General features: G+C 44.9%; 1 protein-coding gene across 1 annotated transcript in view; it reads right to left on the bottom strand.

The window, feature by feature from the left end:
• The window catches only part of FNDC1 (fibronectin type III domain containing 1), a 101,700-nt gene that overhangs the window by 59,503 nt on the left and 25,535 nt on the right, over positions 1-16,662 (bottom strand). Inside the window, 3 exon segments of the mRNA XM_041744613.1 lie at positions 13,422-13,490; positions 13,917-14,003; positions 16,292-16,486. Of these exon segments, the coding sequence (XP_041600547.1) occupies positions 13,422-13,490; positions 13,917-14,003; positions 16,292-16,486 (351 nt within the window).

Raw genomic sequence — 16,662 nt, 5'->3', positions numbered from 1 at the left:
CTTCACAGCTTCCAAGTCATGTTTCCCTCTGTGTGCCTCCAATACAAACTGTCACCACACACACAAAATGTAGTTTTAAAAGAAGACACTCTCATGAGTCATTACACAGAGTCTCTAAGGGTGAACCACCTGAGGTTGGGGTTTGATTTTACGGGGTGCCCAGCTTTGGGCAAAGGTCAGTATTATGTTTTTAAAAAGTTTACAAAGTGAAAATGATCTCTGCCAACAACATAGGATGTTCTTTTTCTTCTATAAAAAGCTCATACCTCCTTGAGGGAACCTCTCACTGATAAATGATGCCTGCTCAAGCTGCCACAGGCCATTTGCACTGCTTGTTTTTTGGGCAGAAATGGCAGGGTTACCACCCAACCATGGCTGCCACAGTCTGTTTCCTGGGGGGCAGCAACAAACAGGACACATGTCTATGGTGCTGTTACCAACTTGACTGCCCTCAGTGTTACCCCTCACCCCATCTCTTATCCTAAAGATGAGAGTGGCCTACGGCAACACTCTCACCACTGCAGAAAGCAACACACCAACATGGAAGTTCTGAGACGATCTTCAGCAAGATGGGCAAATGTACCGAACATACACACACACGCAGGTCTTAAGGGGGTCAGATCAAAAATAAATTTTTGAACAGAGAGGGTATTCTCTGCCCTGTGGCTCTGCTTCAGTCCTGGGACACTTCCAGGCCACACACGCCACAGTGCAAAGTGTTCCTGGAGGGCGCACCATCACTGCTGGGCCTTGGGAACGCAGCAGGTCTCTGCTCCACACAAATAACCCCTGACACTCAACAGTAAAGTCCTGACAAAACCATAATAAGGGAAAAGACCACTGGAAAAGTGACAGGGTCCCTGAGGAAGCAGGAAGGAGTAAGATTCCAAGGACAAGGAGTTCAGTCTCAGATGGCGCAAGTTTATTGCCTGAGGTCCCCAGCCCATGGCTCTGTCTTGACCCATGCCGGGCCCACTAGGCATCACCCATACTGCCCAGTGGCAGGGACAGTAGCTGCCCCCTCAAACTCTACAGGCTTTCACCCCAGGCTCCAGGCTGCTGTGTAGCCACTCCCATGCCAGGGCTGGAGAATGAAGCTAAGCCTACTGAGCAAGAAACTAAGGGGGAACAGAGCCGAGGCTAGCCCCGGCCACCAACCACACTGCCTGCCTTACACAGAGCTTCACAGTTTGCCACAAGTCCTCACATAGTTAAATCGTCCTTCCAAGAACTTCCAGGTTAAGTAGGATACATGTCATAATCCCCAACAGAAAATTGAGGTTCAAAGAGACGAAGTCACTGACCCAAGGCCACAAAGCTACTAGGTGCCAAGTGGGGACCTGACTTCAAGCTCTGAGGACTGAGTTCCATCTTCGTCTGACTAGATGCCTTCCAGTTCTGCTCTTGCCCCACCCCATGTGTCATCCCACCAACCACCTCTGCCAATGAAGGTGAAGCAGGTGCTGAACTGGATGAGCCCCTTACAGGGTGTGAGCATAATGCCTGGCACAGTAGGCATTAAGTGTGTGTCTGTGTGTGTGTTTAAATGGACCAGACAGTACACATAGCAGGTAGCAAATGAGTAAAAGAAGGCTTCTCGCCAAAGACTGTTCCCACACTACACAGAGGTCACCGACTCTGAAAACCAGAGTAAGGTGAAAATGCCCCCCTCGACAAAGCCCTCGTCTTTCAAATCTTGGTTTTTAGAAAAGCCAACCGTAAACCTTTTCCAAGTATTTTGAAAATTTCCTTTCTTTAATATTCTGAACTACGTACCATCAAATACTTTTCATGGATCTTTTATGGATCATCTGGTATTCTTCTTTTAAGCTGATGTACACATTTTAGAAAAACTATCCATATGGCGCAGATTCACTTGCCATGAAATGATTTCAGTGTTTTCTCTGAGTCGTATGCGATAGCTTCACGGAAGCCCTGTGAAATCTTTCTAATGAAGCTCTGTAAGTCTTTCATCTTGAAAACAGGAAGTCACAATTGCCACGCGTAATCACATTCACACCGACCAGTGCAGGGTGTATTTTAGACTTGGCAGGACACACTCCCTCCGTTGCTGTGTTTTACAACATAATCAGGTAGCTCTTACTCAGAACTGGCCGATCACAGAAGACCTACAGCGGTTAATTATACGTTGCCTACTTGGCGGGTCAGGTGGGTGCAACAATCACCACCTGGATTACAGCAGCCCTCAGAAAGCTAGGATTAGAACATCTCTCCCGGTCTGTACTGCCAGCTATGCAAATTGGCAAATATTCTGAAATTATATGGAATCAAAATTGGTTCTTTTCACACACAAAAAAAGAAATTAAAAAAAATCAACATGATGCTGTGCCCATCTGCAATCCAATGCTAACTGAACGTGGTTGCTTCTGCATTGAGCTTCCACAGGCACTGAAGTCCAAATCTGAGTCTAGGACTCCCTGGCTGTGTGACTTGGAACACCTTCACTGAAGCTCCATTTCCTCCTCTATGAAATATCTCTAGCATATTGAGTTTTATAATATAATCCACATAAAGCATTCAAAACTGTACCGGCATCCATTAAGCATAAATTAATTGCTAGATGTGTTTGTGGTTGTGATAATAATGAAACCCCTTATGTATTAGACTCACTGGATGGGTGGGCCGCCCTCTCCAGAACGTGAGCCATGCCATGGTCACACCACAGAGCTTACCTCGATGCCTTTCACACAAGGGATGCTAAAAAAAAAAAAAAAAAAAAAAAAAAAAAGGTGTCTCAAAGAACCAGACATAAGCAGAAGAGATGCACTATTGTCAAAAACTCTTTATGTTGATAACTGTCTCAAATATGAGGCGGTCTCATCCAGACCTCTTTTTCTACACCATAAACTGAAAGCACTGTTCTTCATCAGCATCTAACAATCATCAATTGCTCTGAGCAAGTCCCTACTCTTTGTTGGCATAAGAGAGTCCATAGCCACTGCTGTCCTGTGACTATTTTCCTCCCCCTGGTTTCACCTAATAGGACATTCTCATTTTCCAGCAGCTATCGCTTGATGCACGGCTCCACTGACCAATCTGACACCCAACTTTACCACCCTCCCACCTTCACACAGACAGACAACCCCTTATCCCCATCCCCCGGCCTGAAAGGGCAGGCCTGTGTGCTTGCTGGCCTTCCATTCACCCATCCTCTGCCTCTGGCAGCTTCCCAACGATTTCCACACATCGACCCCAAAGCAGGCAGGGACACTGGTTTGTACAGCAGGGAACAGTCCAGCCCTCGAGGCTAGACAGGTGGCCCTCACACTGCAGTATCCAACAGGGTCACCTGGAAGGCTTGTGAAAACATGTCCCAGTGCCCACCTCCATCAGGGCAGGTGGGAGTCCACAGCTGATGTGCACTTTTGATGAAGAAGCATGATAAGGAAGAGGACAGAGGGCAGGAAGAGGAGAGGGAGTGAGCATTAGAGGGGTGAAGATGAACTGTGGGCAGCCAGAACAGGACATGGGCTTTGCCATCCCTACTCGAAGCATGGATTCCTGGCCAGTGACATAGGCCCAAACCTGGCATTGAGTGACATCTGCCACGGGCTCCTTCCTGAGTGGGTTCTGACACATAATCTCCTGAGACACCTCTGAACGCTTCACAAAACCCTCCTTCCACACACTAACATTTGTAACACCTGCTCTGAAGGTTTTTTCTTTTCCAGGGAACATCCTTAATACTCTGACCACTTGGCTTTTGTGTGATATTTGGAGAGGCCCCGCTATTTAACAATAAGGAGAAAGGCTATCTCATTTCTTGATTTTAGAACAGTGTCTGTTGCCACATCACCAATCTTCTTAAGTTATGGGGTCCCTACCAGGCAGAAGGCATTTGACAAACATCTTCAGCATCACCCAGTAACCCCCCATTTATAGACAAAGAAAGTGAGGCCCAGGATGGCTAAGGGGGAATTCTGAAGCCAGATGGCAGGAGTGACAAGCCAGCCTGGAACTGCAGTCTGGTGGATCTGTAGCCCTGATTCTCCCCACTTCTCTCCTTTTCAGGCTTGGGAGAAGACAGAAATTCTTAAAGGAAAAAAAAGAAAAGAAATAAAAATAATCTTGATCTCCCCCAAGCTCACCAATGCAATTACAACTAATGTTACGGATTGTGGAAGCCCAAAGAACCCCTTTTCTAAAATATCTAACACTAACTCTTAAAACAAAGAAGCCAACCTAAGTGCCTTTGGTCAAGCTTCTTCCTGCCCCCGGCCCCCAGACATGTCCAGTTCTTCACAGCTCTTCCCTCCTGCTCTCTGGGATCACGCAGTGATGTCCAGGTGTCACCAGATGAGGAACCACAGGGCATCCTACTCTGCATGGAGTCAAGAAAGGATGGTGTAATCACAGGCCAACCCCACAGGCTGGTGCAAGGCTGCCAGCACTTTCGCCCTCACGTGTGACACTCAAAATCCAGGAGGACTGTCTCAGAAACAAAGCAAATACTTTAAGCCATCCTGGGACCACTCCGTGGAGGCCATTTGATTTTGTTTGGCTGGCTGTTTCACAAAATTGTGGAATCCCCTTATCACTTAGCAGAGCTCCTCAAACTCTTCATCAAAGGGACGGCGTCCTCCCAGGTTCTGAGAAGCCCAGATCTTAAAGCCCTAAGAACCCTGGCACATCACCATCTTCAGTCTGGCATCCAAAGTGTCAATCAGGGGTGACTCTGACCCCAGCAGTGCTGTGAACATCAGTGAAAACTACTTCATGCCATGGATTCCACCCACACAGGACCAGGGCTGCAAAATGCCAGGTCGCCCAGGACAGGACTCTGCACAAGTTGGCCATGAAGCCCTGCCACAGGCACGAGAATGAAGAGGTACAGCAACCACTTGCAGAGGGACACGTTCCTCAGTTCTTACAGATCCTAAGCCTCTTGAGGGGTTTCTCCCTACACTAAGCCGGTAATCTTACTGTGTAGACAGGGAGGGTCTGCTACCTTTTCGTGACGGTGGCTCGTCTAGAAGCTAGAAGAATAGTACCAGCAACCGATGTCCTCAGCCACCTGCGACAGGAGCCTGGGGGGAGCCCAGCCCTGGCCCAGCCCCACTGACATAGCATGAGGGAATCAGGGAGCTTCTCCAGCTGTGGTCTCCTCCATTGGAGGTGGGCAGGTGCAATCACTGGAAGCATCTGCTCTAGATCCCTCTGGGGGTGGTGTCGTCATCTCCAGAAGCACTTCCTGAGGACCCATGAGAGTCACAGAAAGCAAAGGGAGCAACAGCCCTTTCCTGATGTCCTTAGCGGCTGAAACGCAGCCATCCGGCACTTCTTCATCTCACAGCATAACATAGGGACAGCCTCGCAGACTATGGAAGCCAACACGAAGGAGTGGGAAATATTCTGAGGAAAATTATGTCTCAGTTCCAAGGTTCATTTGGTTTGGTTTGTTTGTTCTAGTCTAAAGCTCTTCTGCATTGTTTTCATTCCAGAGCAGGACAGTAAGTAACACACTAGGTTTTCTGGAAATGAAGGACTTGTTTCTGGTGAGTGGCTACTGAGTAATTCAGCTTCTTACTATGATCCAACATGCCCTTTGCAAATGGAAGACCCAATTATTATACATGAATGGCTGATGGGTTAAAAGGGAGAAAGCTTGCTTTCAGGACCAACATCTGCATTCGTGATCCCACTAAGGACCGTATCCCTCTTCCACAAGCTCACAAGGCCCATGCCTGCCCTCTTTTTCACTCAGACATGAAAAGAAAAGCCCATGATGGGGATGCAGTCAGGCAGTGGCCACTGGTCCCAAGATGCTGACCTCGTCAGAAGCATTAGGTTTATCAACAAGCGCTGGACATGAAGGCAAATCGCCTTCACTCAGGGCCACACATGTGGGGGCGACTCATCTCTCCAGCGTTCACCACCCTCCCTGGTGTGGAGCAGCCACTTGGGGCTCTGAAGTGGGCACCTGCCCCACACCTGAGGAAAAGGCCTCACTCCTGTCATCAGCTTCCGAGCAGCTCACTGGTGACAGGGAAAATCTGTGAGCATGTACTCACATTCATCTGGGGGGAAGCACCCCAGAACGCCGCTGGGAGCCCCTCCAGTCAGCAACAGCTCCTGGTTTCCTGCCAGGGCATTTCTGTGGGGACTGGAGCCACTGAGGGCTTTGCTCCCACCCAAGAACATTCAGCTACAGGAGAAGTCACACAGCTCCAACAGCCTCCACAGCCTACTTTCTCCTTATTGAAGAATGGGCTCAGGGCTCCTGGGTGGCTCAGTGGTTGAGGCAGAGCATGATCCCCGGGGTCCTGGGATTGAGTCCCTGCGATCAGGCTCCCCACAGGGGAGCTCTCCCTCTGCCTGTGTCTCTGCCTCTCTCTCTCTCTCTCTGTGTCTCTCATGAATGAATGAATGAATGAATGAATGAATGAATGAATGAATGAAATATTTGTGTCTGTGTCTCTCATGAATAAATAAATAAAATTTTTTTTTTTAAAAAAAGAATGGGCTCGAAGGTTGGGGAAGTCTACACTCTAATGTGAGAGGTGACTTTGAAGCAGGCACCCTGATAAGGATATGGGAGCCCCTGAGGAAGAAGGTGCAACCCCACAGCGGACAGATCATGCTGTGTACACATCTCGCCCCCACAGACAGCTGCCTGGAGGCATTCCAGTCCACAAATGTACCTGGTGCTATTCTAAGAATCAGAAGGCAAGAGTTAGGATCTTGATTAATGGCAGCCCTATTTTGTGGCCAACACGTTGGCCGGCCCAGGACCACCCCCAGCAGCAACAGCTCGGCTAGACAAGGGTGACTGTGACCTTTTGTCACGCGGCTCTGTACCTCACAGCATCCTCGCTCTGGTCACTGCTCACCTCCTCTGCCAGGGCACAGACACAGAGTGGAAGCAGTCTTCAATGCTTTTCTTCCTTTTCTTTTCTTTTCTTTTCTTTTCTTTTTTCTTTTCTTTTCTTTCCTTTCTTTTCTTTTTTCTTTCTTTCTTTCTTTTTTCTTTCTTTCTTTCTTTCTTTCTTTCTTTCTCTTTCTTTCTTTCTTTCTCTTTCTTTCTTTCTTTCTTTCTTTCTTTCTTTCTTTCTTTCTTTCTTTCATTTATTCATGAGAGACACAGAGAGAGGCAGAGACACAGGCAGAGGGAGAAGCAGGCTCCCTACAGGGAGCCCAGCGTGGGACTTGATCCCAGGACCCTGGGATCACACCCTGAGCCAAAGGCAGATGCTCAACCACTGAGCCACCCAGGCATCCCCAATGCATTTCTGTGTAACAAACATTTATGGAGCACCTACTGTGTGCTTGCCCCAGGCCATGGAGACACAGATGAGAAAATCAAAGCACCCTGCCCTTGAGGCACTCACCATCCGGGCTGTAAACCCGAAACTGATTTTTGCCCTGTAAACTGCACTTAATAAAACTCATGATTGCATGAGAGAGCTACTGAGAAAATCATACCACAGACATTATTAATTCCCTGTTGGCCAGGATGTTAATTGAAACTAGCGTGTGAAAAGAGGACCATCTGATTATAATTAATTTAAAAACTCTGAATTGGGGTACACTTTAAGCACAAGTCTGGCACACAGCAGCCCCATGGCCTGGCTCCAGCATTATCTGACAGAGCCCCAGAGGCAGCAGCTCCGTGTGTGATTTGCCCACTGGTGGGCTACACTAGCAGCTTTTACCCAGAATGACAAAGACATATGTCAGTTTAAATAAGTTAATGGGGCCTTCTTCCTGGCTCACGTGGTGGTACTCCTGCCGTCATACACAGAGAAGGGGAGGGTGGCACAGAGAAGGGGGCCGTTGGGAGAGGTAAATCCAGTGGATCACAAGAGACAATTCTTCCTTCTGTGTACCTCTGTGTGCTCAGGCACAAATCCAACCCCCAGAAACTGCAATTCAGTGTTTCTCCCTTTACTAATATGATATTTTAGCTTGCTGATCTAAAACAGTCAGAGTAGGTTGGGGAAAAAAAAGGCACGGAGCCATTTCTCAGGACTACAAATGGTTCCCAATTGCTTACAAAGCTTAAAATCACCCAATAAAAGTGGCAGAATCAATCTGTTTAGTGTCTTAAATTCACCAAATCTCCCAAGCTGAAAGGAACCTAGAGCCATGGCATAAAACTTAGAACCTGAGACAGTTCTTAGAAAGGAGCCTAGAAACTTCTCATTAAGTCCCAGCATTTTAAAGCTGCTGAATTTTATAGTTACAGATCCAAGAATGTGCTGGATCTGCACCCAGGGCCAGCCATGCAGGAGTGGATTGGGTGGGGAGTACAGATGGTGACTATGGAAAGTCAGGAAAGGGTCCATCGCAGGACACCTAGGGTTAGAATCTCCACCTTACACATCAGTCACATTTAAATAAGTTGGCAAGAAGATATACCTAAAGGTCAGTGCTCATTTTGATGAACTATTGATAGAAAAGACCAGAATTTGTAATTCTAGATTATGAAATATCCATTTCTCATATGCCCATAGCTATTTCCTATGAAAGGAATGCCCTGGAAGGAATTAAAGATGCCAGACTGGTTTGCATGGTTTCTTAGTTTCATCATTTCTATGTCAAATAATTGGACACTTTTCAACAGCAGGTATCAGCTTTTGAGGCAGGCACCAAGGCGAATAGTGAGACTCCCATGATGGACCCAAACCCAGCCCTGCCTTCAGGTCTGGCCATGCATGCAATGTAGCTTCACATGGATGAAGTCAGCCTTGAAAAGTCATGGAGACAGCAGTTCCCCTCAGAGCCAAGAGGAAGGAAGGGAGAGGAGGGTTTGGAAATCATGGGAAGTAAGAGAAGCAGTGTCATGCTAATGACTTTATTTCCCAGGGAGGCAGAAAGCAAGGCTAGAAGCAAGAAGAGGACGGGAGGAAGGAGCTTGAGCCAAGTGGCAACATTCTGGACCAGCCAACCTATGGAAGAAGGGAATAACCTGAGTCAGGCCACATAGAACAATTGCCAAGCAGCACTGAGGACCCAGTTGGAGTTCGCAGACCAGCTGTAAGGAGTCACAATGGTACAGATCAGCTTAGCTCTTTGCTTTTCCCACAAAGCTCAGCAATTCACATGCAGGAGGAAAATCAGGGAGGTAGGGGCCATGGTATGGGGACTAGCAGGCTGCTGAGGCTGTCCCATGGTCAGGGGAGCTGGCTGAGCAGACATGAGTGGGACCAGGATAAGACAAGAAATGAGCCAGGAGATGATTCTGGACAGTGGAAATGGGAAGAGTCTATGGACTCAAAGCCTGAGTAAGTCCAAAAGGGAGCTCAGGACAGTTAGGGAGTTGAGAAAGTGGGATAACTATGGACAGGAGCCATTCTACCACAGGCAGCAGGTGGAGGCAGCTGGAAACCATGAGGTGAGGATGTTGCATGGGCCACCATCATGGAGGACATCCGTGTGGACAGGCCATCATGAGCCAAGCACCAACATGCTATTTGTATTTTGAGAGCAACCAGGGATCAGGGAATGGTTGGGCCCCTGATACACCAGTGTTGGTTGAGAATGGCCAAGGAGAACTGTGAACTCAAGTCTAAGCTACAATTTGTCTAAAAAATGAGCAAATTTCCTGGACTAAAATATAATGTAAGAAAATACAAGGTATAAATTGGACTTTTATCTCAGTACTCTGTCTAGTTTGAGCACCATTGCTTCAGGACAGCATGGATGATTAGATTTTTAGAAAACCATCACTTCGGACTCCTGGGTGGCTCAGCGATTGAGCATCCGCCTTTGGCCCAGGGAGTGATCCTGGGGTCCCGGGATTGAGTCCCACATTGGGCTCCCTGCATGGAGCCTGCTTCTCCCTCTGCCTGGGTGTCTGCCTCTCTCTGTTTGTCTCTCATGAATAAATAAAATATTTTTTTTAAAAAAAGGAAAGAAAACCATCACCTTATTAAAAATACACATGATCCTATTGAGAACTAAAACTTTCCAGATGAAGAGCCTGGTGAAAGCAGAATGCCCTGCACACCGAGTCCCATGGTCTTGTCCTGACCCTAGTGTCTGGCTCAACACAGACCAGATGACCCCACATCCGGTCACAGAGGAAAAAGAGCTAAAACCACTTCAGAAAAGAAGTCTGCCGGGAAGGTAGATAATAAGATTCCAATATCTGAATGGACTTGGGACCTCTCTTCCCTGGGGACAAAACAAAGAGATATGGGTTTGCATCTCAACGGGAGGGATTTCACATCGAAATACAAAGAAACCTTTCTAACTAAAAGATTTAAGACGAGCTGCCCAAAGCCAAAGCCAAAACTTCTGCCAAGAACTTGGCAGTTCTGCTTAGTCCTCCTACTTTCTGAGCCCTAAGGGCTTTCAGAGTGGCCGTCTGAGGATCACTCAAGCCTGCCTGGCATGTTTTTCCTCCTCCTCACGCTCCCCCCAGCCAGCAGTCCTCATTCCATCTCTGCCTGGTACCACCATCTTAGCGCCTCCTGGGCTCCCCCACTTGGCTTTGTCTATACCACAGTGTTGTTCATTTTTCAAAGAATCTATGATTCTGCAACAGGCTGAATTTTGTTCCCCCTCAAACTCATATGTTGAAGTCCTGACCCCCAATTACCCCAGGATGTGACTGTCTTTGGAGACTGAGCCTTTTAAGAGGTGATTAAGTTACAATGAGGCCATTGGAATGGGCCCTACTCCCATCTGGCTGGTGTCCTTTTAAGGAGAGGACATTCAGACACCTAGAGACACCAAAAATGTGTGCTCACAGGAGAGAGACAAGCCAAAGAGAGGCCCCAGGGTAAATCAAGCCAGCTGATACCTTGATCTTGGATTTCTGGGCTCTAGAACTGTGGTATTTTGTTATATAAATATAATATATATATATTATGTATTATATACAATTACCCTCTGTGGTATTTTTTATGGTGGCCCTCATAAACTGATACAGATTATATGCATTATTTTTTGCTTACATGTTTATTGTCTTTCTTTCCCACTAGAATCCAGTCTTCGTTAAGGCAAGCTCTTGTCTGTCTTACCCACTATTGGATCTGTAGCATACAGACCTGCGCCTGGAAAGCCAATGGCACTGAATGAATGAATCTAATGATTAAGGAAAGACAATGAGGTCAAGCTAGGTCCTAGCCACAAAAGGAGGTCTTCCAGAATTTGAACTGAAACTATTTCCAGCAAAGCAAAAGTATGGATTTTCCTCTGGTTTCAAATAAAATACTCAAAGAAAGTGAGATGTTACCAGTCAAAGCACTAAAGGAAACCCTTGGGGCCTTCCACCAGGAGCCAATGCCAAACCCTCCCTTTGAATGAAGATACCTGGGATTCAGAATACTTATTTTGTTTAACAGGATTGTCAATTATTAAACCATTTCTCAGAACAGCAGCAGAGCATATTTTCCAAGCCTTATAGAAGAGGCATAGATGTAAAAAAAAAAAAAAAAAAAAGAAAAGAAAAAGAAAAAAAAAAGAAAAGGCATAGATGTGCATGCTGATCACTTATTGATAACTTCTCATAAATTACTCTTATTATTTTTATTAACAATGAAATAGAATTTTTTTCTGGAGCACTGTAACCAAGTCTGTGCATTCTGGATATTCTTTTTTTTAAAGATTTATTTATTTATTCATGAGAGACACAGAGAGAGAGAGAGAGAGAGAGAGAGAGAGACATAGGCAGAGGGAGAAGCAGACTCCATGCAGAGAGCCCAATATGGGACTCGATCCCAGAACTCCAGGATCACACCCTGGGCTGAAGGCAGATGCTCAACCGCTGAGCTACCTAGGCATCCCCAGATATTCATTTTTTTTTAAATTCTGCTTTATATCATATGTTGCAAATGGTTACAGCTAGCAATTTTTTCCAGTGTCTTTTTTATCATAATGTATAATAAATACAGTATTCCATATTATAGAAGAGTGCTCTTTAGCACCTAGGACATACAAAGTCTCCTACAAAGAGAGGTCAAATGATTTCACAGTACATAAAACCAATAATGAGTTGGAGCAGGATTGTCTGTGAGTCCCAATTTCCAGCATTTCTATAATTTGTGCTCACTCAGAAAAGTCACAGACATACATACAAATACAGATACACACACACGTGTTTTTATTAAAGAAGGCATAAGAAATTACTTAAGAAAGAGCAAAAGAAAATCACTTGTTCTAAAACTACTGTCATTCAGAAAACTTTATCAGAAAAATTATAAAAAATAAAATGGTAATTTAAAATACAAGATAAGGCATTGAACATCTGTCAGTAAAAAATTTACCTGTGCCTCTTCAGAGGTGGACAATCTTGAAATAAACACACATGCCTATTTTGCACATTTCCTAGCTGTGCTACCATCTTGGTTGCTCAATTGTCATCATCCTCTCAGATTTGACCTTGGCCTTTTGCTCTTGACCCTCCTGTCACCCTCATACACTCTCTGCTTCCACTCTCACTCTGGAGCTTGACCCCAGAATCCATGCCTGCCCCTTATTTCTCTCTTCCAACTTTCATCTCCTCACCTCTAATAGCCTCCAAGATGTCTCCCTTCCAACACCCCGTGGTTGCCGCAAGTGCAATATATTGGAAGGGAAGCATATCACCTTTCCTTGAAAGCCAGCCTCTTTTTCTGATTGTTTCATTTTTTCCACCCCTTTTTTTCAGAAAAGGGACTTTGAAACTGCCTACACCCATCAAATCTGACCGGAGATGCAGATGACGGTCATTGATGTCAAAGTACTCACCTTCCTCTCAACAACAACACCAGATTGAAGTACTTAAAAACACCATTCATGAAAACAGTATATAGGTCCTCACCATATTGCCTTAGAGATATTATCCAACCATACTCCAAAACAACTGCATTCATTTTGCATTCTTTTTTCACCATTAATTAAATATATTCAAAAAAACATACAAGAAATATAAACACTTCTCTCAACAAGTGAAACAATATGACTAGACAACATTAACATCCCAGTGGTAAAACAGACACGTATACAAATATGGAGCAGAGATGGAAGGCAAGTGCTCTAACATATCACAAAATATCCCATGCTTATAAGAACAGAGAGAAGAACTCGATGTAACATATTAGCCAATAAAAGCCCCTTCTTGGTGGATTCCATTCATTTATGCATCCACAGATAAGAGCTGTAAATATCCTCATCAGGCCAGGACTGCCATCTCAACCACCATATTTGCCTGTTAACAGTGCAACAGTATCCCCAGATGTAGACGCAGACATGACCCCACACCAAAACATGAAAGAACAGTGTGAAATGAGCAACACCGGCTACAGTCTGGGCCATCAGGTGCAGAGCAGATTGACCAAAAACCATGTGGCATGTGTGTTAGTTTAGCGATGGGAACTAAATGAAGGTGGGTGAGCACATGTGTGTGACAGAAGCACAACCCTCTTGCAAGATGGTGCTTCAGTGAAGACATGAACCGAATGAGCAAATAGTACCTGTGACGGTTTCATTAAATGGTCCTGGACCCTTAATGGGAAAACCATCAATCTGGATCCATTCACCTCCTAAATGAGGAAAATGCAACTTCATAGTTAGAAACGAAGACGACTGGATTTTCCACATTTCAGTGCAGCTCTGACGTACGTTTAATGGTCTTTTCAACAGTCCTCAAAAGGCTCCTCTTGGGCCACATCAGTAATGAGGCACCTAAGCTTTCTGGACAACACGTCTTTTTGGTCTTTTGCACATGGTTTACTCGAATGAGTACTCAAAAATTTAGAACAAAACACTAACAACAACCTACATTAAAATTACTTTAAAAGAAGGGCTAAGTCTCTCCTACTTTTCAATCTTTCAGCTTGCTATACAAGTCTAAAAGAAATGCTTGCTCAGGAACTCTTTAAATTTATACGGATCTGAGAAAGCAAGGAGGGATGTTTCTCCCCATCCAAGTAACAAAAATACAGCCTCGGATTCTAGGTAAGACTTACCGGGAGGGCTTTCAGCTCTGTAAACTGGACGGCTCACTCCATTGTGGTTTTCTGCAGTAACCAGCACAAAGTACACTACCCCCGGCTCTGAAACATATGGTTTATATCAAGCCACCATTTCAAATCTCCAAGAATGACAGTTTGACTCACTAACTGTCTTCCCTATGTATAACCAAAAATAAAAATCTGAATTAAGTGACAGGTCTAACTACAGCTCTCTTGCTTTGTTTAATCAATATCACTAACATGCCTCTCATGCAACGAAAATATACCTGACCAGAGAACACGGAATTTATTTAGCACAAAGTACATGGCATATCTAATAAACCTGAATTCATAGACAACAGAAAAGGCTTTTGAGCTTCTTAATGTGAAATTAATGTAGGAAATAGGAACACACTGTCCACTAACTAGGTGTTTTAGCCGATAGCATTGGTAACTGCAAATAATATCTTCCCCTGGAAGTTCCAAACAGAAACATCAAAAAAAAAACCAGTATGAAAATGTCAGTGTAGCTTATAAAATTTAGCACATGGGACATCTCATCACAACACATAAAGCTTCATGAAATTTTCTCCTTCTGGCAGTAAACTACTCCCTTTACTAGGTCTCCATGTTGTCTTTGACCATTTCAACAAAAATCTAGAGGAACAACTGTTGGAACCTTGAACATGCTAATTCTGAAATAACTGGGCTTCACTTTTTTATTTGCATCTAGGGGTCAAGGTCAAACAGCCATGGTCTCTTTGGCTGAGCTCCTGAAGTCAGTGGGACAGGAAGGGAAGCCAAGAGGCCACATTATCAGGTGAATGCATCCTGAGTTTGTAGCTACAGAAAGTGAAAGTCCAATAGTGCTGATTTTCCTCAAAATGAATCACTGTGAAAGGTGAATGAAGGTGCCAATTGCTTGGAGAGGTGAGTATTTGCAGGAATTAGATGGGATGGATGTTGGGGAGATAAGAGGCAAGAAGGGTCATGTACATTTCTCAAGGTGAGGAGTGTTCCTGTAATGGAACTTCGGTTCTCCGGCCAGAGGCCCAGCAACAGGGACATAGTAATGCCAGCTACCAACCCTGCTGTGCTCGAGGCCAGTAGGACTTCTGTCTACTGCGGCAGGGCCTGGTGGCATTTAGGGTTTGGCACAGCCTGCCAGACTAACTGGGAAACCCTCTCTAGAGTCAGACAGAATGCAAAATCATGCTACGCCAGGCGCTTTCTCTCTTCATTCTGAAGCTATTCGTATTTCAAAGAAATTTAATCCATATGTCTCTGATTCCCGTTAACTCATCAGTGAGTTACTTGGAATACACTATTTGATTTTCAGTGAGTTCTAGGGCTCTCTTTTTGCCTGTTTTTCTTCTCTGCAGCAATGGGAACAACCTCAGGTTTGAACTATCAAAGATGACCCTGCTCATGCCTTTGATCCAACAGAATCTCCATTTAACCAAACTGTCAGACTTTGTAGGGTCATACTAATGTAGAAAAGATTCAGAGGAATGTATGTTTAGCTGGAACTAAGAAAAAGGAAATCTGACTTCCTTTATGTCCCTTCCATATACTTTCTGCTCCGTTCCTCAGAAAGCCTAACGTTACAATGCAAGAGGTGGAGAAGAAATGTGTGTAGACCATGGCCAAGAATCTGAGGAGCCATGAGTTGATTTTGATCCACTAAAGGGAGGCAGGAAAATGCTAACCTGGCACATGGAGACCTCATTGACATAATGCTGACCTGTTACTTCCTTATGATCCATTATGAGGTTGGACTGTAGAATAAATGGAATTTCAGGCTCATAGGATCAAAAAAGCAAAAGATAGGGGAAGCTCAAAGCCTAAATTCAAAACCACCTACACATGCACTTATAATATATTTAGGTAAAATTTTAAGTATTACAGACTCCCGGGATCAAATTTAATGGGGAGAACGTCACATCTTTGAACCAGATGTGGCTAAGCATGACATATCACACACACCCTCAAGGGGACATATTATTTGAGTGATCTCTGATTGGTTTATAAATTAGAACTCTCAAGATTAGGCTGCAAAGTAGTCAAGTTTCTATACAACAAAGGACCAACATGTCTTCCAAAAGCACATTCAGAAACCAAAAAATGGCCTCCTCCATCCATTTGAAGAGCTATCCAGAAATACCTGAGTTCAAGTGCAGAATGAGGAAGCCCAGAGGCAAGATAAAGGTTAAGCAACAGCCTCATGACCTTGGTTACCTGTTCCCCCCCCCCCCAAAAAAAAAAAAACATGAGGTCCCTGGAGCCTGGCCACACTGTGTTTCACAAACAGCCATCCTACCTACGAAAGGGACTGAGAATGTCGGTGTACAGTTAGTTCTGACTGGGAACAAGACCAGAGTGTGACTTACCCACATCCTCAATAAGGAAGGAGTGCGTCTCGGCATTCACCTTGATGTATTTAAGACTTTTCAGTGACTTCCCATAGGCAATGTTGTAATGCTCCACAGGTCTACTGGTAGCATCTTTGGGTGGGTCCCACGTGACTTTCAGGCCCATTTTAGTGGACAGCAGTTTCACGTGCCTTGGCTTCAGTGGGTGGTCAGCTATGCAAACAGCGCAACTATCAACTTATGGGAATGGCAGACTGAGAAAAGGAATTTTTTTTCCAATGTTCTGATATTATTATCAAAAGAGCAAATGACTTTTGTCTGGTCCAAAAGACTTTAAGTACAGTCATGTTTGAACATCGTTACAGTATAAGAGTAAAACAAACATACCA

This window comes from Vulpes lagopus, chromosome 2 (genome assembly GCF_018345385.1).
Source record: "Vulpes lagopus strain Blue_001 chromosome 2, ASM1834538v1, whole genome shotgun sequence".
Taxonomy (NCBI): domain Eukaryota; kingdom Metazoa; phylum Chordata; class Mammalia; order Carnivora; family Canidae; genus Vulpes; species Vulpes lagopus.
This window is presented reverse-complemented; position numbering and strand designations above follow the sequence as displayed.